This window comes from Eucalyptus grandis, chromosome 4 (genome assembly GCF_016545825.1).
Source record: "Eucalyptus grandis isolate ANBG69807.140 chromosome 4, ASM1654582v1, whole genome shotgun sequence".
NCBI lineage: Eukaryota > Viridiplantae > Streptophyta > Magnoliopsida > Myrtales > Myrtaceae > Eucalyptus > Eucalyptus grandis.
In genome coordinates, this window is record NC_052615.1 from 35,435,875 (window position 1) to 35,463,380 (window position 27,506).

The following is a 27,506-nucleotide window of genomic DNA, read 5'->3' on the forward strand; positions in this document are numbered from 1 at the left end:
ATCATTTATTTATGTGTTTTTAAAATTTAAATGAAATTGGAAATTATAGAGTCGTTTCCTTTTAATAAAGTGGTTAGAACTAGATGTGCACATGAAAATGAGTTGGGGGATTTGGTTTTTTGTTTGAATTACACAAGAAATTATTAGATGTGATTATATATACTTCTGCACGTGGAAATAAGCTTATAAATGAGAGCCAATCAATTGTCCTGTTCCTAGTTTGGTTCCTGATTTCCAATTTGTGGTCCAATTTTGCATAGTACAGGTTTCAAAAAATAGCGTACCGGAATATATTCCTTTAGAACCCATAATCAGATGTCTCACCGGTCAAATTTTCATTCTATTCTAAAATCATGTGGATCGACAACCCGGACATGCCTCTTCCTATTTCCTACGCTAACTAGAAGCTGCATGAGCAAGCGAGCTCGATGTTCTTTTTCTCATCGTGCGCTAAGCATGAAGCTTCGCATTAGCAGGGGACCCGTTGGATTGCCGAGAAACAGGCGGAGCAAGGAGCTGAAGATTCTGGCCATCGCGTAAAAGGTTCCGTCTCTTTACTTCCTCCGATTTTCGTCTGTCAAGGGACGCATCAGCGGTAGTAGAGTTTCTTCAATATCACTTTCGTCTCGTTCTTGGGAGTATGTTTTGATATGTCTGAGCGCTCTAGCTCTTCCCGCAGCTCATACAATCCCAGGTGCTGAAGATTTCAGACGATGGCTAAACTTGGCTTTCCCAGTTTAAAATCCATGCGCAAGTTCACCGTCCCTTGCTCAAAATGGCTGTCATGTACGTGTTTGAAGTATCCGACCCAAGTTCCCATAAGAGCGTCACCTCCTTCTCTTCTTGATGCCATCTACTGCTCCAAAGAGTCGAAGATCTCTTGACTCCGTGAAAACGAGTCAGAGAACGCTGGCTCCTGTATCATTCTCGGGTACTACCAGTTACCTGAGAAAACCCACCAACGGATTCTCTCCAAAACTACCCCGCACGCGCTGTGGAAGTAATTTCTCCCCCTTTTTAGCAAGCCCCCTATTGGATTCTCGGTCATTTGCATCATATTTCAGTGGCAAACGGAGTACACGTGAGGAATTGGAAGTATCGGGTGCTTCTGGGGCGGGCAAAGTGGGTGATGAGAATAATGCGGTTGTCTCGAGTGAGTGGCTCGATAAGATAAAGGATACTTGGCACGGCACCGTTGACGTGGCTGGTCACCCAGGGGAAAAGGTGAAGGAGGTATCCGATGAATTGGCTCCTTATGTGCAGCAGGTGCTCGATGGGCACCCTTATGTTAAGTACGTTTTTTTGCCAATTGGTCTTACTTTGACCGTTACTCTATTGGCATGGGTTGTGATGCCTAGAATATTAAGGAGATTTCACAAGTATGCAACACAAGGTCAGGCTGCTTTGCTCTCGGGAACCCCTTTGGGAGAAGAAACTCCTTATGACAAAAGCTTATGGGGGGCCCTGGAGGATCCTGTGAGATATCTCATCTCCTTCATGGCATTTTGGCAGATGTTAGTAAATGCAAGCTTGATCATCATCTCATGTGTACGTGTGTGTTTTGTTTTATGAACCTTAATGTGTACACTGTACGTCTTATTTGAATTTCAGCGCCACGATGGTTGCTCCTACAACTATAGCAACTCAATACATCGGGCAAGCATGGAGGGGTGCAGTTATTATTTCGTTTGTATGGTTCTCGCATCGCTGGAAAACAAATGTGTTCTCTCGTGCATTAGCAGTTGAGAGTTTGGCAGGACTTGATCGGGAAAAGATACCTGCACTAGACCGACTTTCGTCTATAGGGCTGTTTGTAACTGGGTTGATGGCTTTAGCAGAAGCATGTGGGGTGGCTGTGCAGTCTATCACTACAGTTGGTGCTATAGGAGGTACTTAAACTGTTCCTTTATCTGTTATGCCTTCTGTCTGAGAATTACCTACAATCTCAGGCATTATATAGCTACCGAATCATACGCAAAGTAAAATCTTTTGGAGTTTCTTTTGGTAAGTGTCATGTTGTTGCAGCATTCATTATTTGGAAAATTTGAAACTCCTCAGTTATACAAGAGCTCATTCATATGTTTATTGCACTGGCACATACTCTCTATGTACTGTCTCAAGATTTTCTGCAGGACATATCTTGCTACCGCCCATAATGCCAACAGCTATATGATGCCTACAACTCTTGCCCTGCTTTATCCTATTTGTCAACTAAATTTATGCAGGAATAGCAACTGCTATTGCTGCCAAAGATATACTTGGAAATGTGCTTAGTGGCTTGTCTATGCAGTTTTCAATGCCTTTCTCGCTTGGAGATAAAATAAAAGTATGGTTCAGCATCTCAACCCGGCTCCTTACTCCATCTTTGTCATTGCAATTTGTTTTCTTTTTCCCTTTCCTCCTGGATAGGAAATGGAGTTTTGTTCTTCCTAACCATTTACACTAAGCGGAAGCTTTTCATCTCCTAATGCATTTGTTGTGAGAAGTCATCTCATTGTTGTCCATAATTTGGATCTTCTATCAGTACACGATCATGTTGTTCCTAGTTCCTCTGGAAAACTCATGGGCTGTGAATATACTGGGGAACAAGTAGCATAGAGAAACAAGCCTTGACTTTTAAACTTAATAAACTATCTGTTTTTTAGGCTGGATCTATAAAAGGTGAAGTTGTGGAAATGGGGCTTACAACAACATCACTGCTTAATGCAAAGAAACTTCCAGTCATTGTTCCAAACTCACTGTTTTCTAAACAGGTGAGTACTCTCCTGAGGAGGTGGACTACTAGCAGTTTATCTTATGTATGTAGTTGTCTAAATTTTGTAGATCTTACTGTATCCTATTAGAAGGTCTCTCAACAATCTCTCAGAAAATTATAACTTTTACTATTCTTTGCAGGGTTGCGTATTACCCTTTATTTTACACCTGCTTCTGTGCTAGAATACAGTGTTACTTACTGAGTTTGGTAGATAGGTCTAACATTTCGGATATTATCATGTGCTTGGATATGCAAAATACTTATATACTACTATTCTAGCTTGAGCTAAAAAAAAAAACTGTTGTTTGATATTGATTGAGTTCGGTCTGACACTTTAAAATCTTCATTTGTATGCTTGACTGCTTAGTCCACTACGATATTTGATTTCACTGGCAATACCTCTTGCTGGTCGCCCCATTCAAAAAATGGAATAACAATCTAAACTGCAAAGAGTTAGCGAATATTCGATGCTTCATAATCAAAATCGGGCGTCTTGTTAGCTGGATATGCAAGTGTTTTTTATGTAGTTTGTTGTGAGGTAGGAGTAACTGCAATCTTGGTCAGAAAATCTCATTATCGGTCTTCAAAGTTCGCAGGTGATCGTAAATAAGTCACGTGCTGAGTGGCGTGCCATGGTCACCCAAATCCCTTTGCAAAGTGATGATTTGGAGAAGGTTCCGCCTATATCAAATGATATCAAGAATATGCTGAAATCACATCCTAAAGTTTTCTTGGACAGGGAAGGCCCCTACTGCTTCCTGTCGCGAGTGGAAAGTTCTTGCATCGAATTGACTCTCGGCTGCGATCTCAAACGCATGGTGAGCAGTTCTTCCTCTGGTGCACATCTCATGATAAAGCAGCTTTCTACTATCTATAAGAGAACAACCGAGTAAAAAACCTTCGTCTCATCATGCAAGTAGCAATAGCATCATCTGCATAGAAAAGCACATTTTAAAGAAGATGGATGTTTCTTGCTCAGTTGTTCTTTTCTATATGTTTTTCTTTTTCTTTTTAATTGCGTGTTGTACCAGAATAGGTGAGACAGCAAATACGCAAGATTTCGGTATTTTATCTGTCATTATGATATAGGAAGCAGTATTCTTACGCCGCATGCTTAGATTCTTGTGCCATCCAGTCTCCAATTTTTTTTCCTCCTTTCTGAAGCCATTTGACATGTTCTACCATGCTTTGTTGTCATATACTTTCTTGCACTTACGCAATGCTCTGTGGGGTTTTAGGGTGGAGATGAGTTGTACACCACAAAGCAAGATATCCTTCTTCAGGCAGTCCAGATAATTAAGCAGCATGGTGCTAGATTTGGCAGCAGAATGCAAGAAACCACCGGTCAGTGACAGTGAGGAAGAATTGCGAGTTTCCATTTGGATCCAAGACACCAGTTCTGTAGTTGCTTGAGTCATTCATCAATCAGCTCGAAAGAGCCAATAAAACGAATCAATAATCTGAGACCAAAATAATATTTGGAGGACCCTTCGGAGGACTCTTCCGACCAAACAAGAAATATGGAATTATCGGCAAAGTTGTTTCCTTTTTCTTTTCCAAAAATCCAAAGGATTCTACTTAATTTATACATTGTTCATTATATAGGTCATCAATTCAGCATTGACTAAGATAAAAAGGCAAGAAAGAAAAAAAGAAAAAAGAAGAGTGTGCTCTCTTCTCCAATAAAACTTTCAAATAATTTCATCAACATGAGTGGTCTCTATCAAATAAAAAAATTTCAAAACGGCCCGAATGAATATCTAATTTCTTGAAGCTTTGTCTTGTTGATAGTTCATGTAACTACTCAAATTTCCATAAAATTTAAACCTAGAATAAGTGTATAGTTTAACTTCACTTCAATACTATGATAAATAACTAATTTATCCCCCATCGTACAAATAATTTAAATTTAGTTAATATACATAAATAATTTCTATACTAAAACTCGTCTCCACTTTCACTACTCACTCTGGTTCAATCATTACAAGTAACTTTTCAAAAACATCAATCTTAAAGCTCTTGAACTCCTGAAATATGGATCGACGACCTTGCTCGTCGACAAGCCATCGCCGTCCGATGAGAACCTTTGAAGCCCCCACCTAACTCACTGCCGATGTTGAAGTACCAAGCGATAAATCGGTGGGAGCCCACCCTAGCAGCCTCACAATAGCCCATAAAATAAAACTACACTTAATATAGAATATCATTAAATCAGGTACTAACACATCTTGGTATTGTGGGGGGATGATTCATCTTACAAATCTGAAAGAATAAGGGGCTACTTAAAGTCTAGTAAATAAAATTTCATTAGGCCTAAGGTAGGAAATCATTTCATCGCTCAACTCAATATCCATAAACAACAATTTAAGAAAAGTACAAAAACAAAAGCACCATCTTTTTCTCTCCCTCTCTCTTTCTTTGTTCTCTCCAACCTCACTCAAACACTTCACAACTCTCTCTTTCTCTCTCTATATATATAGCAACTCACCCTTGAAAAAACAATAGGTTTCGCGTTTCAACTATTAGAAATTAGTTTTAACATGATAGTTTTAGGTTTCACATTCAAAAAGTTAAAAATTGGTTTTATCATGATAAGTTTTAGAATCCCACCTTAAATTTTCACTTTCTTTAGGCCGAAATTTTGGAAGAGAGGCCTTAAGTGATGTGGCCCATTCAGCTAAGCATCTGTGGCCGACCCGACCCGAAATACCGCCTAGTCAGGCTGCGGACCCGACAACCCGGATCTGCCTCTTCCTCTTCCCCATGCTGACCAGAAACCGCTGAAGCAAGCAAGCAAGCAAGCTCGATTTCCTTCTTCTCGCCGCGGTCGCATAGCATGCTAAAGGATCGAACTTGTCATTACAGCTCGGAACCCGTTGGATTGCCGAGGAACATGCGGAACGACGAGCCGAAGATTCCGACCATCGTCGAATAAAGGTTCCGCCTTTTCTTGACCTCCTCCGATTTTCGTCCGTCAACGGATGTCATCAGCGGCAGGAAAGTTTCCGCAGTATCACTTTCGTTCCGTTCTTGGGAGTATTTCTATGATGCCTGAGCTTTAGCTCTTCCCGCGGCTCCTGCAAATCCCGGGTGCTGGAAATTTCAGGCGATGGCTAAACTTGGCTTCCCCAGTTTGAAATCCGTTTGCAAATTCACCGTCCCTTGTTCGAAATGGCTGTCGTGTTATAGTTCGAAGTATCCTACTCGAGTATCACGTCCATCTCTCGATGCCATCCACTGCTCCAGAGAGTCAAGATCTCTTGACCATGTGAAAGCGTACCAGAGAATGCTGGCTCCTGTATCAGTCTATGGTGCTACCGGTTACCTGAGAAGACCCACCAACGGATTTTCTCCAAAACTACCCCGCACGGGCGGTGGAAGTACTTTCTCCCCCTTTTTGGCAAGCCCCATGTTGAATTCTCGGTCATTTGCATCGTATTTCGGCGGCAAACGAGATGCACCCGAGGAATCGGAAGTATCGGCTGTTTCTGGGGTAGGCAATGTGGGTAATGGGGACAGTGCGGTTGTATCGAGTGAGTGGCTTGATAAGATGAAGGAAGCTTGGCACGGCGCTGTTGATGTGGCTGGTCACACACGGGAGAAGGTTAAGGATGTATCTGATGAATGGACTCCTTATGTGCAGCAGGTGCTCGATTCGCACCCTTATGTTGAGAATGTTGTTATGCCAATTGGTCTTACTTTGACCGGTACTCTATTGGCATGGTTTGTGATGCCTAGAATATTGAGGAGATTTCACAAGTACGCAACGCAAGGTCAGGCTGCTTTGCTCTCGGGAACCCCTTTGGGAGAAGAAGTTCCTTATGACAAAAGCTTCTGGGGGGCCCTAGAGGATCCTGTCAGATATCTCATCACCTTCATGGCATTTTGGCAGATGTTAGTAAAAACAAGATTGATGATTGTCTCATGTGTACTTATGTGTGTTTTTGTTATACGAACCTTAATGCGTACCATGTATGTCTTATTTGAATTGCAGTGCCATGATGGTTGCTCCTACAACTATAGCATCTCAATACATTGGGCAAGCATGGAGGGGTGCAGTTATTCTTTCATTTGTGTGGTTCTTGCAACGCTGGAAAACAAATGTGTTCTCTCGTGCATTAGTACTCAAGGGTTTGGCAGGGCTTGATCGAGAAAAAATGCTTACACTAGACCGACTTTCATCTATAGGGCTGTTTGTAATTGGGTTGATGGCTTTAGCAGAAGCATGTGGGGTGGCTGTGCAATCAATCATTACAGTTGGTGGTATAGGAGGTACTTAAACTGTTTCTTTATCTGCATATGCCTTCTATCTGAGAGTTACCTGCAATCTATGGCATCATATAGCTACCAAGTCATTAACACAACATAAAATCTCGTGGAGTTACTTTTGGTAAATCTCATGATGTCGCAGTATTCATAATCTGGGAAATCCCAAGCTCCTCTCTTAGACAATAGAGCTCATTCATAAATTTATGGTTCTCAGACATAGTCTCTCTATCTGCTGTCTCCTTATCTTTTTAGGATATGTCTTGCTAGCGCCCATAATGCCAAGAGCTCATATGATGGCTACAAGTCTTGCCATGCTTTAACCTATTTGTCAACTAAATTTATGCAGGTGTAGCAACTGCTTTTGCCGCCAGAGATATACTTGGAAATGTGCTGAGTGGCTTGTCTATGCAGTTTTCAAAGCCCTTTTCGCTTGGAGATACAATAAAAGTATGGCTTAGCATCAACCTGGCTACTTACTACATCTTTGGCATTGTATTTTGTTTTTATTTTCCTTTCCTCCTGGATGTGGAATGAAGTTTCGTTATTCCTAACCATTTACTCTGACCAGGAGCTTTTTGTCTCTTAATGCATTTATTGTGATGTGTCATCTGATCATTATTTTGAACTAACTCTGCAGTTAATCACTTGATTTGGATCTTCAATTAATACATGATCATGTTGTTCCTATTTCCTCTGGCAATCTTATGGGCTGTGAATATAGTGGGGAACAAGCAGTAGCCTTGACTTCTGAACTTAATAAATTTTCTGTATTTTAGGCTGGATCTATAGAAGGTCAAGTTGTCGAAATGGGGCTTACGACCACATCACTGCTTAGTGCCGAGAAATTTCCTGTCATTGTTCCAAATTCGTTGTTTTCTAGCCAGGTGAGTATTCTTCTGAAGAGGTGGATTACTAGCAGTGTTATATTTTGCATGTAGTTACCTGAAATTTGTAGATCTTACTGTATCCCTGTCGGAAGGTCTTCACCAATCTCTTGGAATATTATAATTACTGTTCTTTGCAGGGGTGCTATATTACCCTCTATTTAGAGCTGCTTCCGCACTAGAGTGGGGTGTTACTTACAGAGTTTAGTAGATTAGTTTTAATATTGCTGATGTTACGTGCTCAGATTTGCAAAATACCTGAATACTCACTAGTCTTGCTTGAGCTAAAAATTACTGTTATTTGATAATGATTGAGTGGTTTGACTGTTGATAATCTTCATTTGTATGTTTGACTGTTTACTACTTTGGACCTTTTGCTGGATGAGGTAGTCCCTATGATATTGGATCTCACTGGCAATACCTCTTGCTGGTCGTCCCATAAAAAAAAAAAAAAGGAAAAACAAATAAAACTGCAAGGAGTTGTGAATTTTCTGGATCTTTAGGATTGCTGTATTCTTTTCAATCAAAATTGGGCAATTTTAGTTGGATATGATGTTGTTTTTATCTGCTTTGTTCTGTGGTAATAGTAACTGCAAATTTTAGTCAGAAAACCTCATTATCAGTTCACAAAGTTTGTAGGTGATTGTAAATAAGTCGCGTGCTGAATGGCGTGCCATAGTCACCAAAATCCCTTTGCAAAGTGATGATCTGGAGAAGATTCCACCAATATCAAATGACATCAAGAATATGCTGAAGTCACATCCAAAGGTTTTCTTGGGTAGAGAAGTCCCTTACTGTTTCCTGTCACAAGTGGAAGGTTCTTATGTCGAACTGACTCTTGGTTGTAATCTCAAACATATGGTGAGTAGTTCTTCCTGTTGTGCACATCTCATGATAAAGCAGTTTTCTACTATCTACTTTAGAATGTGTTTTTACGTAGATGATGGTGCTAATGCTACTTGTATGAGATGAATGTTTCTTACTCAGTTGTTCTTTTATATATAATTTTTGAATTGCGCGTTATACCAAAAAAAGTGAGACAACCAATACACAAAATTTCAGTTTTTATTTTCATTGTTATGATACTGGAGGCAAGTATTCTTGCATCACATGCTTTGATTCTTGTGCCACCCAGTCTCTAATTTTTTTTCCCTTTCTGAAGCCTCTTGCATGTTCTACCATACTTTGTTGTCATACTTTCTCTCATATATGTAATGCTGTGTGGGATTTTAGGGTAGAGAAGAGTTGTACACCACACAACAAGATATCCTTATTCAGTCTGTCAAGATAATCAAGCAGCATGGTGCTAGATTAGGCAGCAGAATGCAAGAAACAATTGGTCAATGACACTGGAAGAATGCGAGTTTCTATTTGGAGGTAAGACACAAGTTATGTAATTGCTTGAGTCATTCATCAAACTGCTCAAAAGAAGTTATCTAATTCGTATCTAATTTCTTTAAGCTTTTTTGGCTGACAGTTCAGCTTGCGGCAAGGACCATCTGCAGATCGGAAGCCTGATTTTTTGTTTTGTGCCCTTTTGCTGCTGGTTCAAGTCATCACCATCCAATATCACATTAATTCATGCCCCAGAAGCTCTACCTTCGCCTACCATTTCTAAGGATATGAGCCCTGGTTTCCCTTTCATGTCGATTTTGTTGAAAGCTTTGACAGGAAAGGGAACTTGACAACTGAGACCGTGGTTAAGTGCTCTTCGGGGAAGTTGTTCATGTGCATGTACAAAGAATGATTGACGGCATTGTGTGCTGATAGTGTCATCTCATGTGGCCTTTTCTGTTTCTTCTCATTTGAGAGGCCGTGCGGAAGTCCAAAATCCTCAGACTAGTGTGGTTTGAAATTGTCTTCTACCGGGAGTCAATTATTTTCATCAGTTACCACAGCAAATGGCAAAGGAGATGGTTTAATCCATTTACTATCTCATGAATTTGATCTTCCGTAGTTTATTCACGACCAAATTCCACAAATAGAACTGATCGCCAGTTTCCATGGCCAAAGCCAACGGAAGATATGATTCCATGAATGATCTCAATAACTTGTGCTTAATCTGGAGGGAATCGTCCCCCCCACCCTGGATTGGCTGGCTTCTTTGGAATTTCTCTTAAGAGAGTTGATATGCTCGCTTTGGATTGTTGCAGCTATGGACTGTGACGCGCATATGAATCTCTCGGCCATTTGTTTGGCATCGGTTTTTCAGGTGATACCGGAATCTTCCTTTGGCCATCACCCGTTAAATGACGATGGAGGCCATCATCCACAGAGTTCGATACAATTGCTGACTTAATCAACCTCGGTGCGTATGACTAAAGAAAAATAATCAATCCATTCGAATGCTGAGTATCTTCGCTTGTGAAATCTGAAGTGGTCAAACAGATCGCGCTGCACCTTTAATATTTTCAAGGGCTACCCGTGGATGTTCCAAAACGGCTGACTCGACCAAATAAAAGTAGTCGGAGGGACGCGGTTGGCAATGACCTAACGCAAGTTGCTTAAATTTTCGGTTTTGTCTTAACTTTCTCGTATTGGCGAATCGTCCAGGACGGCAAATGCTTGTCTGCCCACTCATATTATTATTTGTATTACCTTTTACTATACACTCCACGCAAAGAACAGAGATGGACAACAGATTTCTCTTACCTCCAAATTTTCTGTTCACACGTCTGCAAGCCGCCTTTTCTTGACCGGTTCAAAGGGGAGAAATGCAAAATTTCCGCTTCTTGGTCATACCCTCCACAGCACGATGATCAAGGCAATGCGGAAAGTCAAATCGAGCTTTTCAGGACTGGTTCAAGCGGATAAGTACAAAATTGGTCATACCCTCCACAGCACGATGATCAAGGCAAAGCGGAAACTCAAATCGACCACAGCAGCGCCGAGTAGACAGCACAACGACGCATCACAGCGCACACATTATTTAAAGCCTGGCGAAAAGTTAAAGCACCCAACATAAAGGGACTGACCAATTGAGTAATCAACACAAACAGAGATAAAGACGATATTCTTCAGCATCGCACTAATTTTTACATTAACATATATCCCTGACCTTAGATCAGTGCTAGTTCCAACAAACGACACAAACTGTTCTAGTAGCAGCATAGCACGCCTTACACTCACACCACAAGTAACATGTCCACGACATGGAGTCTTACATACTCTCACCATTAAAGATAACGCAATACATGGTTGATTTTTATAAGAAAGCACAAAGATATCTAGAGAACTATCGCTCCACAATGTTTTTTTGCATTTGCGTTGAAGCTGGACCATTGGCTCTAAGATTACACAGCAAAGCATCACGCCCGGTTAAAACAACCTGGAAGAAGCCATCCACTTCCTTCTCAAGAAGATCCAGCCCCTGCGAAAGATGATCAACGCTCCCACGTAAACTGGAAACAGAGCTACGGACAGATTCCTCTTCAACTGTGCCCTCCCTAGAGCGGATCAGTGGAGACAACTTCTTGACATTTGCTTCAACTGCTTCCTGCTCCTTGAAGATGGCCACACTACCACTAGAAGGTCGATTTCTAATGCTACTATTTACACTTGTCAGCAAGTTAGTGAAGGAAAGGCCCCACAGGTGTGTATCAGAAACACTCAACTCCAACAGTTTCTTGGCTGAGCCAGAGAAGGCAGCAACAAAGACGCTGCAAACAAATAACGTCTGCACCTTAACACCATACATGGCACGCATCAGAACCTTACCTTTGGCTGAGTTTTTAACCTTGGGCAAATCAAGAGATTCCCTCAGACCATCCAGTATACTGCCACAGTTCTCAAACCTGGGGTTCCTCGAGCTGATATGATGTCTCCAACGATCAAGGGAAGAACTAGCACGGATAAATTGTTCGGGACATGAGGATTCCAGATTGTGGAGAACGCATTGGAGCATTAGACGGCCTTGGTTCAGGCGTGAGATCTCAGAGCTGAAGGCATTGCATAAATCAAGCAGCTTCACACTGATGTCAAGGTATACATCAATCCACTTGTCATCCCAATCACAGACAGGAAGCTCAAGTGTAGTGATTAAATTTTTTATGTCGCCGTGGGTTTCACAAAGTGACTTCATAGCCTTTTCCATCCAAGTTAAGTTAAGCACATCACCCGTCTCTTTTGGGTCAAGTTTCCTAAATCTATCTGCTACTGTTTCCTCAAAATTGTTCAATACTGCAATAAGTTTTGAAGATAGATGAGAACCCTTTGGCGATATCATCCGAAAAGGATTCCCAAAAGGAAGAAGGGTCGCTGTGCATCATGAGGACGGCTCATTTTGTACGTAATCACTGCAAAAAAGACAAAAATAATCCCAATCAGATAATCATGCCAACCACTTGGAGCAAGGGATTCATGTTTCAGTTTTTCTCCCATGTCAAAGACAAGGTCAGTTTTACAAGCTCTATATAATAATTCACAGAAGCAAGAACACAAACAGAACCTCAAAACACTTGCACAGAAGCTCCAGTTTAGAGGATTCCAATCTCAACTTCCTTTTATGAGGAATTTCGCCAGAAGATGAGGGATACTTATCTTATTTGCACAGAAAGATACGTTCCACAGAAATCAAGAAAAACACAACAATCTCTTCACCACATGAACGCAAAAGCGGCGAAAACAGCAACGACATATCCCTTCAAAACACCGTAACCAACACAAAGAACGACTTTTAGAAACCTAAACAGTATACAAAACACAGGAACCCATCCAAAGAAGAGATGCGCCTACAAAAATAACAAGATAAGCAGATAAAAAGCAATTCAAACTTGTTAAAAGAGAGTATGTTCCTCAGACTAGGAGCAAACAATATCACGACCAATTCCCGACAGAAAATCCACGGATCGGCTTCTAAACGGCGCTAATCTACCACGTATCCACGGATCCGCTTCTAAACGGCGCTACTCTGCCACGGATAGACATGCAGCGGCGAGAATTCTTCGCCTCAGAATTCCAATCGACCACCGTCAGATCATCAACACCTCCGTATCAAGAGCAAATCCCAAGCAATCAGGCAGATCTAAAATAACGAGCACCAAAAAAGGCCATCGATGGAAAAGTCGGAGAAAACGAGCGGATCCGCCGCGTACTTACAGATCTATCGGATCGGCGAGCGAAAAAAGGTGCGGGTCGACCGAGATCGAGGCGGATTATGCAAGAAGAGACGGGGGAACAAGAAAAGGAAAACCGCAACGACCGCCGCGGTAAGGTGAAGGAAACCCTCGCCTTCTTCAAGACGCGGCAGCAGCAAGCGAAATCGAAAACGATTCTACCGAATCGAAGCTGAAACTTAGTAAGAGAGGACACGACGAGGAAGGAGGAAGGAGGAAGAGGAATCGATCATACCTCGGGAGATATGGCGGAGACGAAGTTGCGTAGACGAAGTTGCGGAGAAGGCTGCGGAGGGAGGAATGCGGACTTTGAACGCGGACGGATGGATGGATTGGTTGGTTGTAGGGTTCGTGGAAAATGTGGAGGAGGATGAGGAACGAGTCCGCCAAGGGGAGGGGGACGCGTGGGAGGACGTGATTGGAGGGCGAGGTAGCCGGTAGGGGGAGATTTTTTTTTCTTTTCTTTTCTTTTCTTTTCTTTGCTTTTTCTAATCTTTTTTTTTTTGGTCCCATCCTCCCACTTGGGTGAGCGTGAATTTCCGCTTTTGCCCCTCGGGGCGGCTCTTCTTATCGGTTTTGCTTGCGTGTGCGTTGCTTCGCTTTGCCATCTTCCTTTTTTGAGGTCTCTGGTTTAGCACACAGAGAAATAACGTGCGGTGGTGGGAAATTACCGAGGTGCCCATTGGATTGCCCTTTCGCAGCAGTAATCTTTTTCTCTCTCCTTTTCCTCCCCCTTAAGATTTTTCATCCATGAAGAAGCACCTCGAAGTTTCTGGGATCTTGCGAGTCCCTCCTAGATTAGCTTCCCCTTTTTATGACGTCATGCTTGTCGAAATTTAATGACTAAGTTTAATTACCAAAACGATCGAAACCTTACGTCTTAAGAAATTGTATGATTCAGGACACTTCGGTACAAAGTATTTTTACTCAGAATCATCCCTTTAATAGCAATTCACCTTGAAAATCGATCAGGCAAAAAAAAAAAAAAAAAAAAAGGAAGCATCTTTAGTTTCTAGTCTTTTGCAAGTCTCTTAATTAGTCATGCTTGTCAAATCAATTAACGGCTAAGTTCAATTATTAAAGCCAACGGAACTTTATGTCCTAAGAAACCGTAAAATTCAGGGATACGTCAATACGAGATACCTTTACTCATAATATCATTTCTCTTTGATAGCAAATCCAACATTAATATTCCGATGATTATTCTAAGTATTTTGTCAACTATCTAAGCCATGCCATGTATAAATAAAGCTCATATCTTGGCAAAAATAAAAAAATAAAACCGGGACAAATTGCCATGTTTAATACCCTAGATGGTATAATTGTAACATATAAAGTGCCATAACCTGGAAAGAGCACAATATAGTTGGCAAACTTAAAGCGTGTGCACAGAGAAGGGAAACAACGCGCCAATTGGTGGCAAATCATGCCCTCAGTCCTAAATTATTCACTGAACTTTCTTGTCTAGTACCTCTCATGGCCTTATAATGTTCGATGATTTTTAGCCCACTTCACGTGAAACAAAAGAAGTATTTCATCTGTCCATTTCAGGCCATAAGAAATAAACAAATAAAATAAAAAAGCTTTGAAAGTAACGGACATATTTATGGCGACCCTAATTGTTGTCGTTAACGCGAGGGTTTTGGCATTATATATTGAAAATAAAAAAAATAAAAAAAAAACCCCACATTTGACACGCACATTATACTCTAAGGAGATAATTCTAAAAGAGAGAACCAAGAAAAAGCCACGTCCAGTGATAATTAATAGGACCAAGTCAGAATAATTGCAGAAAGAGAGGATGATGGGACAGAAAAAGATTCTAAATTGAACAGGCTCTGTTGAGTGAAGAGGAGGGCATGTCTTGGCATGTTGATAGCGAGATGCAAGCTGCAAACCATGTGTGGCCAGCCAGCTTGCGCGCGAGCGTGCATGCGTCCAGGGATTACAAGGAAGAAGAACATATTGCGAACAACGACAAGGTGCGGTTGCTTCCACTGGTCAGGCTGGCCACTGGGTCCATCTCCCCCCACAACCCTCCAGTTCAGGAAACCAGCAGCGTCAATGGCGAACAAGAGTCGCTCGCCCATCAGGACAGCTGCCCGAGTAGGGCCACCGGGTGTATTCATCTCGACTCGGGGCGGGGTGACGATAGCGATGGAAGTTTTTAGAGCCATGTGAACAAGCTTTACACTCTCTATTGGACGAGGAATTGACAAAGAGATGGTATAAAAGAGGCCAATGGTAAGTTTTCCAACTATAGCAACAGATCTCTCTGCTCACAGCAGATCCAGTGGGGGAAAACAAATAAGAAGAGGAAAGGTGTAACTAATGCATAAATCAGATATAAATGACAATTTCCTGAGTAAAAATGGTATCTATATTTGCTTTGCAGGTGCATCTTGTGTTTGTTATCTCCATCTAGTAGGCTGCTGATAGTTCCTATCGCTATCATATCTACTCGAATCGGAAGTTCCTTCGCTAGTAGCTTTACTTCCTAACCTTGCATCAGCATGGTTATCCTGCTGGTTTTCCCGGTTTGAGAGTGAAGGCTCTCTCCCAATTTGACGATCCTGCATTCAGTTAGTAAGAAATTTATCAGAACAGATCGAAGAACAGGAATTTCCTCATTCTGCCCTTTTTGACAGTGTGAAGGAGTGACGTTTTGGAAAGACAAAAAGTCACATACATCACGGAACAGCAAGTCATCAGCCTCAAGCATGTGCATTACATGACCCATTTTGGGCCTCTTCGTTGCATCAGGGTCAACGCATCTAAGAGCAACCAGAAGAATCCGCTTGAGCGCTTTTGAAGCAGGCATCTCAGGCAGCTTTGGATCGACTACTTCCTCAGCTTTTCGATCTCCAACCATGGCCTTCAACCAGTCAACCAAATTCACCTGCAATTATTTTGCCATTTCAAAGTGAGTTCAAAGTGAAAGAGAAGACAGTGATGGAAGATGGAAATCTGCAAATTTCATGTTACATGCATCACACCAACCTCGCCCTTTGGTCGACTATAATCAACAGGACTTCTGCCCGTTATTATTTCCATGATCAGTATTCCAAAACTGTAGACATCACTCTTCTCATTCAGCATTCCGGTGCAAGCATATTCTGGTGCTACGTAACTGCAGAAATACTTGCCTTCAGTGACTTTCTACTTAAAAAAGAGCTAGCAGACATAACTAAGAAGAAACAAAAGAAGTTGGACTAACCCAAATGTTCCCATCACACGGGTTGTGACATAACTCATATCAGAACAAAGAAGCTTTGCAAGTCCAAAATCTGACACCTTCGAGTTCCATTGTCGATCCAGCAGTATGTTGCTGGACTTCACATCTCGGTGGACAACTTTAGGTTCAAGACCCTCATGAAGGTAGGCCAATCTGCCAGGTTGCAAAAGTAACACATCAGTTTGAAGAACATAAAGCACGAAAAGCAAATCTTGGAAATGAAGAACCACTTGGATGGACTCCAATATAAGTATCCAATCACTCACCCCTTTGCGGTTCCAAGTATAATATTTATACGAATATTCCACGTAAGAGGGCTGACCTCGCCTACATCCCCATGAAGCCACTGGTCTAGATTTCCATTGTCAACATACTCATACACAAGCATCCTAGCAAAAACAGGAGAAATCCAACCTATTAGCATATTCAACAGCATCCACAAGTTCAACCTCTGGTTGGAAGGCAAGTATTAGTACCTATAAGCACCCTCAACGCAATAACCAAGCAGCCTGACAAGATTTTTGTGTCTTACGCGCCCAATCACTTCAACCTCCACCTTGAACTCTTTTTCAGCTTGTCCCCTGATCATTGATAATTCTCGTGAACTCACATATTGTGCATGCTTGCGGTGAAGAAAAGAAAAGAAAAGAAGGATGCCATCCAAGTTCCAACAGTGTAAGGATCACATCACAGAAAAGTCAGTGGAGGAAACGTGAAAGGGAAGATAGTAGTACGAGAATATGCAGCGTAATTTGCATGAAAATACAGCTTTTTTTCCCTGAGTGACCAGCAAAATAAAAAATGAAACTTTTTCGCCCATGCGTAAAACTATTTTCTTTTTCATGTTCTTGGCTGATAAAACAGAGAATAACTTGCAAATTCTTTGAGATGCAGAAAAGGACCGTTGAACCAAATTTCAGATTCTTTAAAGAAAGGCCTAGAGACAAGACAATAGGATGTCAAATCCACCAAACACATGATAGGCGCTTCTGAGCAAAAGCGGGTCACTTTCTTTTATACAGCTTGACAAGTTTCTATTCCTTCAGCAGCAACCTCAAAAGAAAAAGTCAAAAGTGGAAAGCAACACGAAGGCTTAGATCAAAATTTCTCATCTCAACCAGCTCGCTTTTCACCAATCAAATTGCTAAGTATAAAAGCAAAATTCACCAAAACACATCCAAAATTAATCCTTCTACTATCGCTTCCACCCCAGCAACCAAACCCATGCCAACCCAACAGTACAAAACATAAGCAAATCTCCCTCACATAGCAATCACCTGCACATACATTCTATGACTGATAAATATACACAACAACAAATAGCAGCATCCATTCAGGAGGATGGCAATTCACGCCGATCAATTCGCGTTGCCACACTAAAAAAAAAAAACTGAAATATCAACTCTAATCATTCCAATGAAGCATAGAACAGCCAACTGGCACGGGGATGTTACCTGTTATTAAGGAGATTCTTCACAGCCACTCTCGTGCCATCGCCAAGCACGCCTCTGTACACAATCCCGTATCCACCTTCGCCGATCACATTCTCCTCGCACAACCCGCCCGTTGCCTCCTCGAGCTCCCTCAGCGTGTACCACCGCCCCCACCCCAAGTGCGACACCTCGGGCCCCACGTTCCCGCTCCCCAGCGACGCCGTCTCGGTCCTCTCTGTCCCCCTGCTCTCCCCGCTCGAGTAACGATCCGAGTACACCACCCGGTGCTCCACCTTCCCCATGTCGATCTGGATCTCCGGCACCGGCCCCGCGTGGGGCGCCTCCGACGGCACGATCTCCAGGATCTCCTTCGAGATGGGGGGCGTGGCGGCCGCCGCCGCTTCGGGTGGCCCGCCCCCGCCGCGGCGCCGCCCCCGCTTGGAGCCGCCCTTCCCTCCGCCGCCGCCGCCGCCGCCGCGCCGGCGGGAGGTGAGGCAGAGGGAGAGGAAGAAGAGCGCGACGACGATGAGGGAACCGAGGAAAATGCCGATGACGACCCAGAGGCGGAGGCCGAAGATGGAGGTCGGCTTGGAGAGCTCGGTGTTCACGAACGACGAGTTGTAGACCGACATCTTCGCGCCGACCCGCCGGACAAAATCGGGCCTTTCGGCGAACGGCGGCGTAAAGATGGCGACTTGAGAAGCGGGGCGGGGAGAACGACTTCGAATCTACCGCATGGGACAGTCCATCTAGAGAAAGAGAGAGAGAGAGAGAGAGAGAGAGTACTTCCTTTTTCTCTTAGCTTTTTTCTCTCACTAGAACGTTGCAGTACAGAGAGAGAGAGAGAGAGAGAGAGAGTGGAGCATAAATGAGGAGAGGAGGAGGCGATCTGTCTGTCGGGAGCTGGATGTCCAGCTGGCGAGGATGGAACAGGGCTAATATTTTTCTCGTTCTCGTTTTTGGTTTTGCGTTTGGGTTTTCGTTTTGGGAAGAGGCGGATGACGTGGACGGATTCCTCGTAACGCAGGGGGGCGACATGTGCGCTAATTCCGTTTAAAGCGATTTAAATTAACCTCGGCCCGGTCGGTCGGGTTACGCTCTCCTCGTCTTTTGTCCCCGGTCGGTCGCGTCGTTTCGATGAACGGTTCTTCTCTTTCCATCTTCGCCTGCGAAAAGCTAAGTAATGATGGCCCGATTACCGTCAAATTTCTGACCAAAAAGCCATATTACCGTCAAAATGCGATCGTTGGATTCGTCCCAACGCCCATTTCGGCTTAGCGTCCGACCACGGCGTCTTGTTCGAAAAACGAGACCAGTTCTCGCTTGAATGACAACTTGGGAGGCACCACTTGGTTGACGTATTCCGAGGGACGGAAGACCGGAAACCTAGTCAGTTTTTCAATTTTCAATGCGTTGATTACGAATTACATGAGAGAGAACAATGTGTTGAAAACTGTAAAAATAGATTCTGAGTTTTGCTTATCCTTTAACTCTAAAGTTAAAGATAACTTTGTATTTGTAGAACTCATTTGGTAATTGTTACAATAATTACATAGACTAATCCAAAAAAATTTAAATTTTAAATTAATCTATTATGTGGTAATAATTACATGAAATAAGAATGGACTAATTTAGATATTTTGAATTAATCCGTTACAATAATAATTACAGTAATAACTAAATGATGAAAGTATTAACTAATTTAAAATATTTTGAATTTGAATGAGTTATGCCATTAAGTTATATAATCATCTTATCTAGACCTTGACAATAATTGATTGCGTGGCATTTCCGTTCACAATCATCTAAAATTTCCATGTGGCACAAATTGATGATTCAAATTAGTTTTAGTTTCGCTTAACAAGCTTGGTAGATGTACAGTAGGATTGCCAACGTATTTCTTCATCGACGAATTCTCCCGGCGTCGATTTTATCCCGCACAGGAACGGACGTCCTTTCGTAAAAATTTTACTAAAATGGGTATCCTTCGAAGGTGCTGTCATCGCACTTCCCTCACTAAACGTACTCAAACTTGTGCAGATACCAATTACTTGCGCCGGTTACGTCACCATAACCAAAACGAGAAGCCAATCATGGCAGATTCCTAACTTGAAGTTTATTTTATTTTATTTTATTTTATTTTTGGGTCGCAACTTGTAGTCGAATCGACAAGGTCTATTGCAATCAAGAGAATTTCGTGCTCCCACTTGGGGCATTTCTTGTGGCCCGATACGAGAGCAGCTGGTCACGAGGGGAGAGCGACCTCTCGATTTCTTTTCCTTCCTTTTCTTGTAGGAGTTCATACGGCTCGATATCATTAAATGTAGGTAGCGTGCACATGATTAGATTCCGAGCGCATGCCCTGCTGTCGACGCAAGTTGCGAAACTCGCATGATCATCATGGTCCTTTCCGAATTATCTCCGGTCAATAATTGGATACTCCTGACAGAGCAACTACGCAGGAAGCCCATGTTCTTTCTAAAAAAGTTTCTTAAAACGCAAAGGCGCCGAGAATGAGTGGACAGCTCAACGACCGTTCAAGCAATATTGACCATTTTCAATCTCGTGAATCAGTCGGCGCTTACTTAACAAGAGAGAGGAGCATTTTTTGATAATTCATTGTCGCCTCCATGTTTAGCAGCTTCTATCAAACATACCGCAGAAAGTCACGAGAGCATATATGCCCGAGATTTGGTAAACACAAAGCACCGACGAACAGGTGGTACGCTAACTAGTATCAAAATCCCAAAACTGCAGTTTATAAGCCCAGGGGACTTGATCATTCCCGTCTCTCTTCACTTTCCCGGATTTAAACACCATCCTCCCCCTCACTACTTTCAGGCATCAAATTATGAAAAATTGGCTCCGCTTGTCATATCATAGGAGTAACATAACTATGACTCCATGACCCGATTTGTTGATCACGAGCAAGTCTTCCTCCATGTGCTATCCATAAATGTTACCTGAATCAGTCTTCTTTCTTGTCCGATTTATCAATGGCAGCCAATCTTTCAACCAGCGGAGGATGAGAATAGTGATAGGCTGAATACCAAGGATCTGTGTTCATCGCCGACAAATTCTCCTCCTGAAAACACAAAACAAAGCCATATGATTTGAACTTTCATTAGTTCAGGCAGAACGCTGTAGACATGTATCCTTTATGCTCTGTATACTGGAAAACTGTATGAAAGTAGTGTCATTGAACTATGCACTAGTCTACTTCCAATTTAAATATATCAAGACCGCAACAGTGCTTTTGGGTTATTGACTTAGAAGAGAGCCACTCTAGTTTTTAAGACGAGAGAGGCAGTATAAATCACCTGTAGTTTCACAAGTCCACTACGAAGTTCAGAAGCATAGCCCAACTTCTTAGCAAAAGCATCAGCCTAAATAAACACAGGACAGTCAAATGCACAAGTTAGTTTTCAGGAAGAGATACATATATACCGAGAAACTTCAGTAAAGACAAAGATGAATTACCTGAAATTCAAAGGACCGGCTCACCAAATTCAGAGCAAAACTTACTAGGTGCTGAAGAGGTATAACAGTGTGCTGCAACCAAAGTGCGAGAAAGTATGTCAACACTTTTTTCCCAGGACTCTCTTTCTTGCTCTTGCTCACATGGAGAGAGAAGCAGAAACAAAGAACATGGTATAATGTTTATATGACACAGACAAAATAGTTCATTGTTGGCTATAGCCATCAAAATGTATAATGTTGCCACCACATATTGATTCAAAAGTTTCCTACTCAATAGATTTAGGTTTGTTACCGCATTCCAACCAAAGGCAATGTGGGAACATGTGACAATTTATTCTGAAAAATAATCATTGATAGGCCAAAGTACACCCCACTCTAAACTACCGTGGTCATTCTTATCAGAGTGATACCTGGAAAATGATGAGTCCAATGAGCACTGGCTGTGTATCAAAACCAAAACTTTTAAACAGATCACTGGAGTTCCTCACAAGAGTATATCCTCCAAATTGCAGAAATGTGAGAATCTGCATCCAGATAGTAAGAGTGATGAGAGAAGAAAAATCTGATCACCTAAAAATTTCCAACTAGACACCTGAATGTTTCTTAACTTGTTGAAGTTCTAAATATCATCCTTTAGTGATTAGATGTATATGAAATTAGTTTGCACTATTACATCAAGCCAGGCCGTTGAGAGTTGGCACAATGCACACAGTAAGCAAATGCAGCAATTTCATTCAGTCGAATTCATCTATCAACATCTTCCCTTCAAAATAGAGGAACCTAATGTGAAATTGCTCCATTTACTAATCCATTCTTCCCGAAAATAACATTAAATTCCAGCCAGAAAAACTTATTATTCATCATCTCCTTTTCACAATCCCTGAATTCTGCATATTTTCAAAATCAGTCACCATAACACCAAACAAAATTAATTGTCGACTAAAACAAGCAAATGAATGTATATATATATTGTACAGGCATCACATGCACTTTATCAACCTTGTTGAGGTATAGGCATATCCAGAGAGTGAGGTTCCGCAATTTAGACTAATTACGACTAATTGGGAGCTTCTGCAACCATAACATTTATCTATGCAGCCTTATCTTTACCAACAACAATTGTAGGGATAACCAATTTATTAATGACAGTTGATGTCATAACTAAAGGGCAAATGGTTTATTTTCCAATATCTTAATCAAGAGGAAAAGGCAAGTCCCCAATTTCTTTTGTGGACAAGATTAAACGTAAGCCCCCTACTATGCTAATGAGTTGTTACATTAAGATGCTAAAAAGAACACATTGTCAAGCCCAATCCAAGAAATATATTCAAGGAAATCTGCAGATATCTTTTCTTTGTTAGAGTACTACGCCAGAGTATTCATAAACCAATTCCCTTCTATACACCAGAGAATTACGGTACATTGAATCAAAGTGAGGAATGAAAATTTAACCAACCACAGAACTGAAATAGTTTTACCAGGAATGAAAAAAAAGTTTACCTGTACAGCAATAAAAGAGTACATAGTGTGATTAAGCTTCCAATGTCCCAACTCATGAGCAATCACAGCCACAACCTCCTCAGTCTTGCACTGCAAAAAACAATTTTGGCCAATTAAGTTCTGTCTGCTTGAAAAAGAATGGAAAATTTTGATGGCCATATTCCAACAATTACACATTCTTAGCGTGAAAAGTAATTAAAATACTGATCACCAATTGGTTTAGTGCAAAAGGACGGGGTGGGACAGGAAGTCAGAAACCAATCCATCACCCAATGGAAAAAGGAAAGAAAATCAGCAGAAGAGAAAAAAATAAAAACAAGCGTGTGAAGAATGTGAACACATGCTCTGGGAAGAGAGGGAGAAAAGAAAGAGATAGAGAGCTTATTTACTACTCTTTGAACAGATTATCATGGAACTTCACATAAAATAGTCAAAAGAAATGCACCCTTTTCGACAAGTAAAAACTAGTTTCACATAAACTGCAAAGTTGAGAACAGCTATTCTCAAGACACTAAAAAAATCGGATCAATAAAAGGTCTTTAAGGCCAGTACTTAGAAAATTAAAAATGCTCCATACCTGCTGAATAAGGGTGTCATATAACACAATCCGTTTGTTTTTGAAGAATCCATACATATAGGCCTGCATGAGTATTCAAGTAGTCAGTCCACAGACCATGCAAGCTATGCATCTGTACCATCGTGAGCACCAGCAGACATGGAGGCAAAAATTAATAAGTTACACAATATGCAGGAACAAGAGAAGCAATGATTCATTCACTTCATCTTCCCTAAATTTTTCATAGGTATCTATCTACCTATCCACAATCCTCTTAACAATTAACCTGCCTTTATTAGTTCACATATATGCTCTTTAGACCTTTATTTGCACCCTGTACTACCCTCACTAGATACCTGGGCAGGACCATTATAAATTGCTAATAATGTCACATCTTTCTTTTAGTAATCGCCGCATGCAGTTGATATTATCAAGCAACAAGGTTGTAATGATTTGGGATAACAAAGGTGACCAAACTTGGCATACTCTTTCAGACTCCTATCTAGTTAGCCTCATTTTCTAGGAAACCACCGTCTACTCTCATATGCAAGCCTGTGTACTATTTCTGAAGTCCTATGGGTATTTTGAAAAGAAGAATAACACATTCTGAAATTTGAGAGTCAAACAGAAAGATATCAGAGAAACTAAGTGACCTAAAGTTAAAATCTGAAACCCCAAGGTCGTAGCATCATTGAAAATAACAAAACTTAATACACTGATATGATGAGACTATCACTAGCGCAATTTTATACTAAAGGAAGACATGGCAGGTCATACAAGAACCATAAAATGAAAACAGTGGATGGATAAAATGGATCTCACATTGCTATGGCTAGACCTGGTTGATCCATCGACCACGAACAACTTCTTGAGAGGAAACGTAAGAGAAGAAGCAAGTTTCTCAATTGACTCTCTGAGCTCACCCTCTGGAAGCTATTGCAACAGAGTAATATAGAAGATAATTATTTTTGAACAACCCAAACAATCATGGAAGATCAGAGTTCAAGAAACTTACTGGTGTGAACTTGTTAAAAAGTGGAGCAATTAGAATAGGGAAAAGTGTCATCATCACCAACGAGAGAACAAACATGAATCCCCAAAGATAAATAGCCAGATAAGGGCCCCCTTTCTGCAAGAATACAGATTAGTGGTCATCAGCAAAAATGACAAGGTAGTGGCAGAATGAAGAAGAGAATTGGACCAATTCATCCATGTAACCAACAAAAGTTTACCCAGTGGAAACAACATCAAAGGACATAAAGGATTCTATACAAAATATTTTTAGAGATAGTTACGTTGCTTTAATAGAGTTATTTTTTATTTTCTGGATTTTATTCTGTTTTACATACATAAGGGCACTATGGTCATTTATAATCTATATTCAATATAAACACAATAAGTGTAGGGCTTCTGTTACACAGAAACCCAAAGCCCCCTCTTTGGTTAAAATATTTTTGATATCATGTGGGATTTTGTGGGATTACTACCAATTATTCTAAAAGCTTAAGGTTTTGGGTTGGACTTTCTAACAGAGATAACATCATTTAAAGAGTACTAGTCAGCAGTAGAGGACTGTCGAACCTGTACAATTATGATGATTGCAGCCACTATGGGAGGACCAATTATAACAGAAAGGAAAATCCCTTTGATGATATCCCAAAAGAACAACCATACTGTTTGCTGCAAAACAACCGATAATAGTAAGTAGACATATGGAAGAAAATTACAACGCGTAGCTTTATGGAGCAGCATATCACCAAACTACAAGAGATAAACAGAAAGTGACGATAGAGTGAATACAAACTTTGTTGAAACCATGGCGAGCCTCAATCACAAAGGTTGAGTATAAAGAAAATGGCAAATCAGTTATCTGCAACAGAAATTTCAAAGCAAGTCAGTAAACAACAATCAAAGAGCACCTATATTCATATCAACTTTTTTTAACAGTGCAAATATATTCAGCTAAAATTATAAGTTCGACATCTACCACCATAACAAGTCCCTAGTTGCAAATGCAGGGATGCCGTGGAAAAGAGGCATCAAGAGCTCGTACTGTCTCCTTAATCATTATTCAAGATGTAGAAAGATCAAAAGACCCTTATATGTGACAACACTTGTATAAATATTAGAGGAACAGTTCCATATCAGTACCCAACATCTTGATTTTTGTATCGAAAAAAATAAATAAAAGTAAATGACGATGACATCAGAGCCTTTTTCACCCTAAACAGGGTTGGTTACACAGACAAATGCCTATTTGTATGTAGAATCATGACTTAAAAGTGAAGTAATAAGGACTAAACAGCTATATTAGAAGGTTCCATGTGATTTCAGTACCAGAAAGGTTCAAGATGCAGAAAACTCCAAAGTACTAGACAAAGTGATCTATTTCAAGCTCAGTCCGACACCAGAAGCATCAAACGAAAAAAATCAAGTTCAAGAATCACCATAGCCAATAGATTCATTTCCGAAGTCCCACAACCTTAATAATAGTTCAATTTTCCTTCCGATGATGCTGGCTACATTTGGCATGGAAGATATCGAAAGTATACTTTCACCCATTTATTAAACAGTTTGACAAGTGCAGAGCAAAAACTACACTGCAAAACAAGAAGCATCCCCCAAAAAATTGCAATCCCCAATCCTATTTTGCATTCACCGACAAATTACAATTTGGAGAAAAAAAAATCATTCAGCACGATCTACTCATGAGCCTTTTACAGAAAGATCTCAAAGCATGCCAATATGCAAGTGCAGACATTTGCAATACAAATAGTTACCATACAGTAACACAAATTTTGCTTGAAAAAGAAACCTGATATTAATATACCTGAGACCAAATCATAACACCAGCCAAAAAGGAAAGGGTGTGTAGTATCTCATTCTCTGCGTTGAGGCCAGCTAGAACTAGAAATTCTCCAGATTTCTGCATCACCACAAAAAGAAAAAAAAAAAGAAGATGATACGACAAACTTCAAATGGAAAGTAGCACAGCAGCAATGATTACCCACTTACCTTCCAAAACCAAGGCAGTATCCCAAACAACAATATTGCAGAATCCATCAGTATAGAGACGAACTCATGCAAGAAGTGGAAGCGGCTGAAACAAAGGAAAAGACATCCATCAGATGTGAATTAAGATTGCAAACTTGTAAGAAGTTCCAGTCACAGTATAGTCAAATGCTACAAGCAGCTCTTTCAGGAATCAGTGAAGGCCGGAGACCCCCAAGCACGCGAACCTTTTATCGAGACTGTAGGCCCGGGACTTCTGGAACTTCTCTTGGCCAATCACTCCTTCCAAAGGTTTCGGAAGCGTCGGGAGTTTGTAGGCGGCGTGTTGCCTCAAGTCCAGATAAGTCTCGAAGAAGTGCATCAATATCATGAAACCTGAAGAACATCAAGTAAGTGGAGAACTCGGGAGAATCCAACGACAGGAGCAGCACAAATTACCACACCAGAAGAAAAGAAAAAGAAAGAAACTTTGCCAAAATCGCGGCGCATTCAAGCACGTGCCGCATCACTAAAGCACAATCATATTAATTCATGACTAATAAACCGTTCCACTCTACATTTCAGCCTCCTTGCCCAACTCCGGAACTTGAACTAAGCACAGAATTCCAATCAAGCTCAGTGCTCGGATTCGCGCGAAATGCGACCGCCGCCAAGCGGCGGGACACGGCTCAAAAACACGAAATCCGTTCACGCGGAGAGCTGATCCGACCCGGCGCTAGAAGGCGGAAAGGGCGAATGCCGCGCCCCCATCGGCGGCCGAATAACGAAGAAAAAAACCACACGCGCATCGAAACCCGAATGAGACAACTCGACCGTCACTTCCGAACGGCGCGGCCACCGATCGCACGCGAGCAATCGCCCGCATCCGGACGGGAAGAGAAAGGACGCTACTAAACCTAAAAAATAAAAATAAAAACTCAGCTTGAAAAAACATGGACCCGCGAACGCACGAAGCGAAGGAGTCCGACCGAGCGAGCGAGCGCCGCCGGCGGGAGCGCACGGAGGCGCGGATGCGGGGGCGACGCGCGTCGTCGGGGGGAGGGCGAGACGTACCGACGACGGCTTCCATGTAAGGGAACGCCATGGCCGACTTCGGGGGTAGAGAGAGAGAGAGAGAGAGAGAGAGAGGTTTCGGTGCGGAGGAAGCGTAGGAGACGAAGATTTTCTTTTAACCAGCGTAGAGAAAATTAAAATTCGGGAGCAGTTCTCTGTCGACTTAAGAATATCTCATTTTCTTTGTTTATTTATTTGTTTATTTATTTATTTAT

The 27,506-nt window shown here is 41.6% G+C and overlaps 5 protein-coding genes across 9 annotated transcripts; 2 read left to right on the top strand and 3 right to left on the bottom strand.

The window, feature by feature from the left end:
- Positions 1 to 360: 360 nt before the first annotated feature.
- LOC104442123 (mechanosensitive ion channel protein 1, mitochondrial-like) lies at positions 361 to 4,283 on the top strand. 2 transcript variants are annotated; one of them, XM_018872374.2, is made up of 7 exons: positions 361 to 543; positions 680 to 1,514; positions 1,612 to 1,889; positions 2,226 to 2,326; positions 2,646 to 2,753; positions 3,352 to 3,573; positions 3,994 to 4,283. In XM_018872374.2, exons 2-7 carry the CDS (start codon positions 847 to 849, stop codon positions 4,105 to 4,107), a joined length of 1,491 nt encoding a protein of 496 aa, XP_018727919.2. In that variant the 5' UTR covers positions 361 to 543; positions 680 to 846; the 3' UTR covers positions 4,108 to 4,283. The 2 variants fall into 2 exon arrangements, with proteins under 2 accessions (XP_018727919.2, XP_010053740.3); XM_010055438.3 differs by lacking the exon at positions 361 to 543 and having other exon boundaries at positions 564 to 1,514.
- A 1,225-nt stretch (positions 4,284 to 5,508) lies between these two features.
- On the top strand, positions 5,509 to 9,846 carry LOC104442124 (mechanosensitive ion channel protein 1, mitochondrial). Of its 4 annotated transcripts, none has more exons than XM_010055443.3 (7): positions 5,512 to 6,649; positions 6,750 to 7,027; positions 7,371 to 7,471; positions 7,801 to 7,908; positions 8,548 to 8,769; positions 9,142 to 9,285; positions 9,370 to 9,846. In XM_010055443.3, exons 1-6 carry the CDS (start codon positions 5,865 to 5,867, stop codon positions 9,253 to 9,255), a joined length of 1,608 nt encoding a protein of 535 aa, XP_010053745.2. In that variant the 5' UTR covers positions 5,512 to 5,864; the 3' UTR covers positions 9,256 to 9,285; positions 9,370 to 9,846. The 4 variants fall into 4 exon arrangements, with proteins under 4 accessions (XP_039167641.1, XP_010053745.2, XP_010053744.2 ...); XM_010055442.3 differs by having other exon boundaries at positions 9,391 to 9,846; XM_010055441.3 differs by having other exon boundaries at positions 5,513 to 6,649; positions 9,386 to 9,846.
- Positions 9,847 to 10,906: 1,060 nt separating this feature from the next.
- Positions 10,907 to 12,203, bottom strand: LOC104442125 (protein BPS1, chloroplastic). The gene is given in 2 exon segments (XM_010055444.3): positions 10,907 to 12,156; positions 12,159 to 12,203. Coding segments are annotated over 2 exon segments (1,044 nt in total). The 5' UTR covers positions 12,190 to 12,203; the 3' UTR covers positions 10,907 to 11,143.
- A 2,558-nt stretch (positions 12,204 to 14,761) lies between these two features.
- LOC104442127 (probable serine/threonine-protein kinase At1g01540) lies at positions 14,762 to 18,579 on the bottom strand. Its single transcript, XM_010055450.3, has 7 exons — positions 17,712 to 18,579; positions 16,734 to 16,838; positions 16,524 to 16,646; positions 16,240 to 16,410; positions 16,023 to 16,152; positions 15,712 to 15,921; positions 14,762 to 15,595 (listed from the first exon to the last, which is right to left on the bottom strand). The coding sequence occupies exons 1-7, from the start codon at positions 18,320 to 18,322 to the stop codon at positions 15,434 to 15,436; spliced, it is 1,512 nt and encodes a 503-aa protein (XP_010053752.1). The 5' UTR covers positions 18,323 to 18,579; the 3' UTR covers positions 14,762 to 15,433.
- A 1,674-nt stretch (positions 18,580 to 20,253) lies between these two features.
- LOC104442128 (CAAX prenyl protease 1 homolog) lies at positions 20,254 to 27,442 on the bottom strand. The gene is made up of 14 exons (XM_010055451.3): positions 27,292 to 27,442; positions 26,466 to 26,613; positions 26,242 to 26,326; positions 26,057 to 26,152; positions 25,031 to 25,096; positions 24,808 to 24,906; positions 24,242 to 24,355; positions 24,049 to 24,159; positions 23,248 to 23,310; positions 22,671 to 22,760; positions 21,581 to 21,694; positions 21,171 to 21,242; positions 21,011 to 21,076; positions 20,254 to 20,775 (listed from the first exon to the last, which is right to left on the bottom strand). Exons 1-14 carry the CDS (start codon positions 27,320 to 27,322, stop codon positions 20,659 to 20,661), a joined length of 1,272 nt encoding a protein of 423 aa, XP_010053753.1. The 5' UTR covers positions 27,323 to 27,442; the 3' UTR covers positions 20,254 to 20,658.
- Between the last annotated feature and the right edge of the window lie 64 nt (positions 27,443 to 27,506).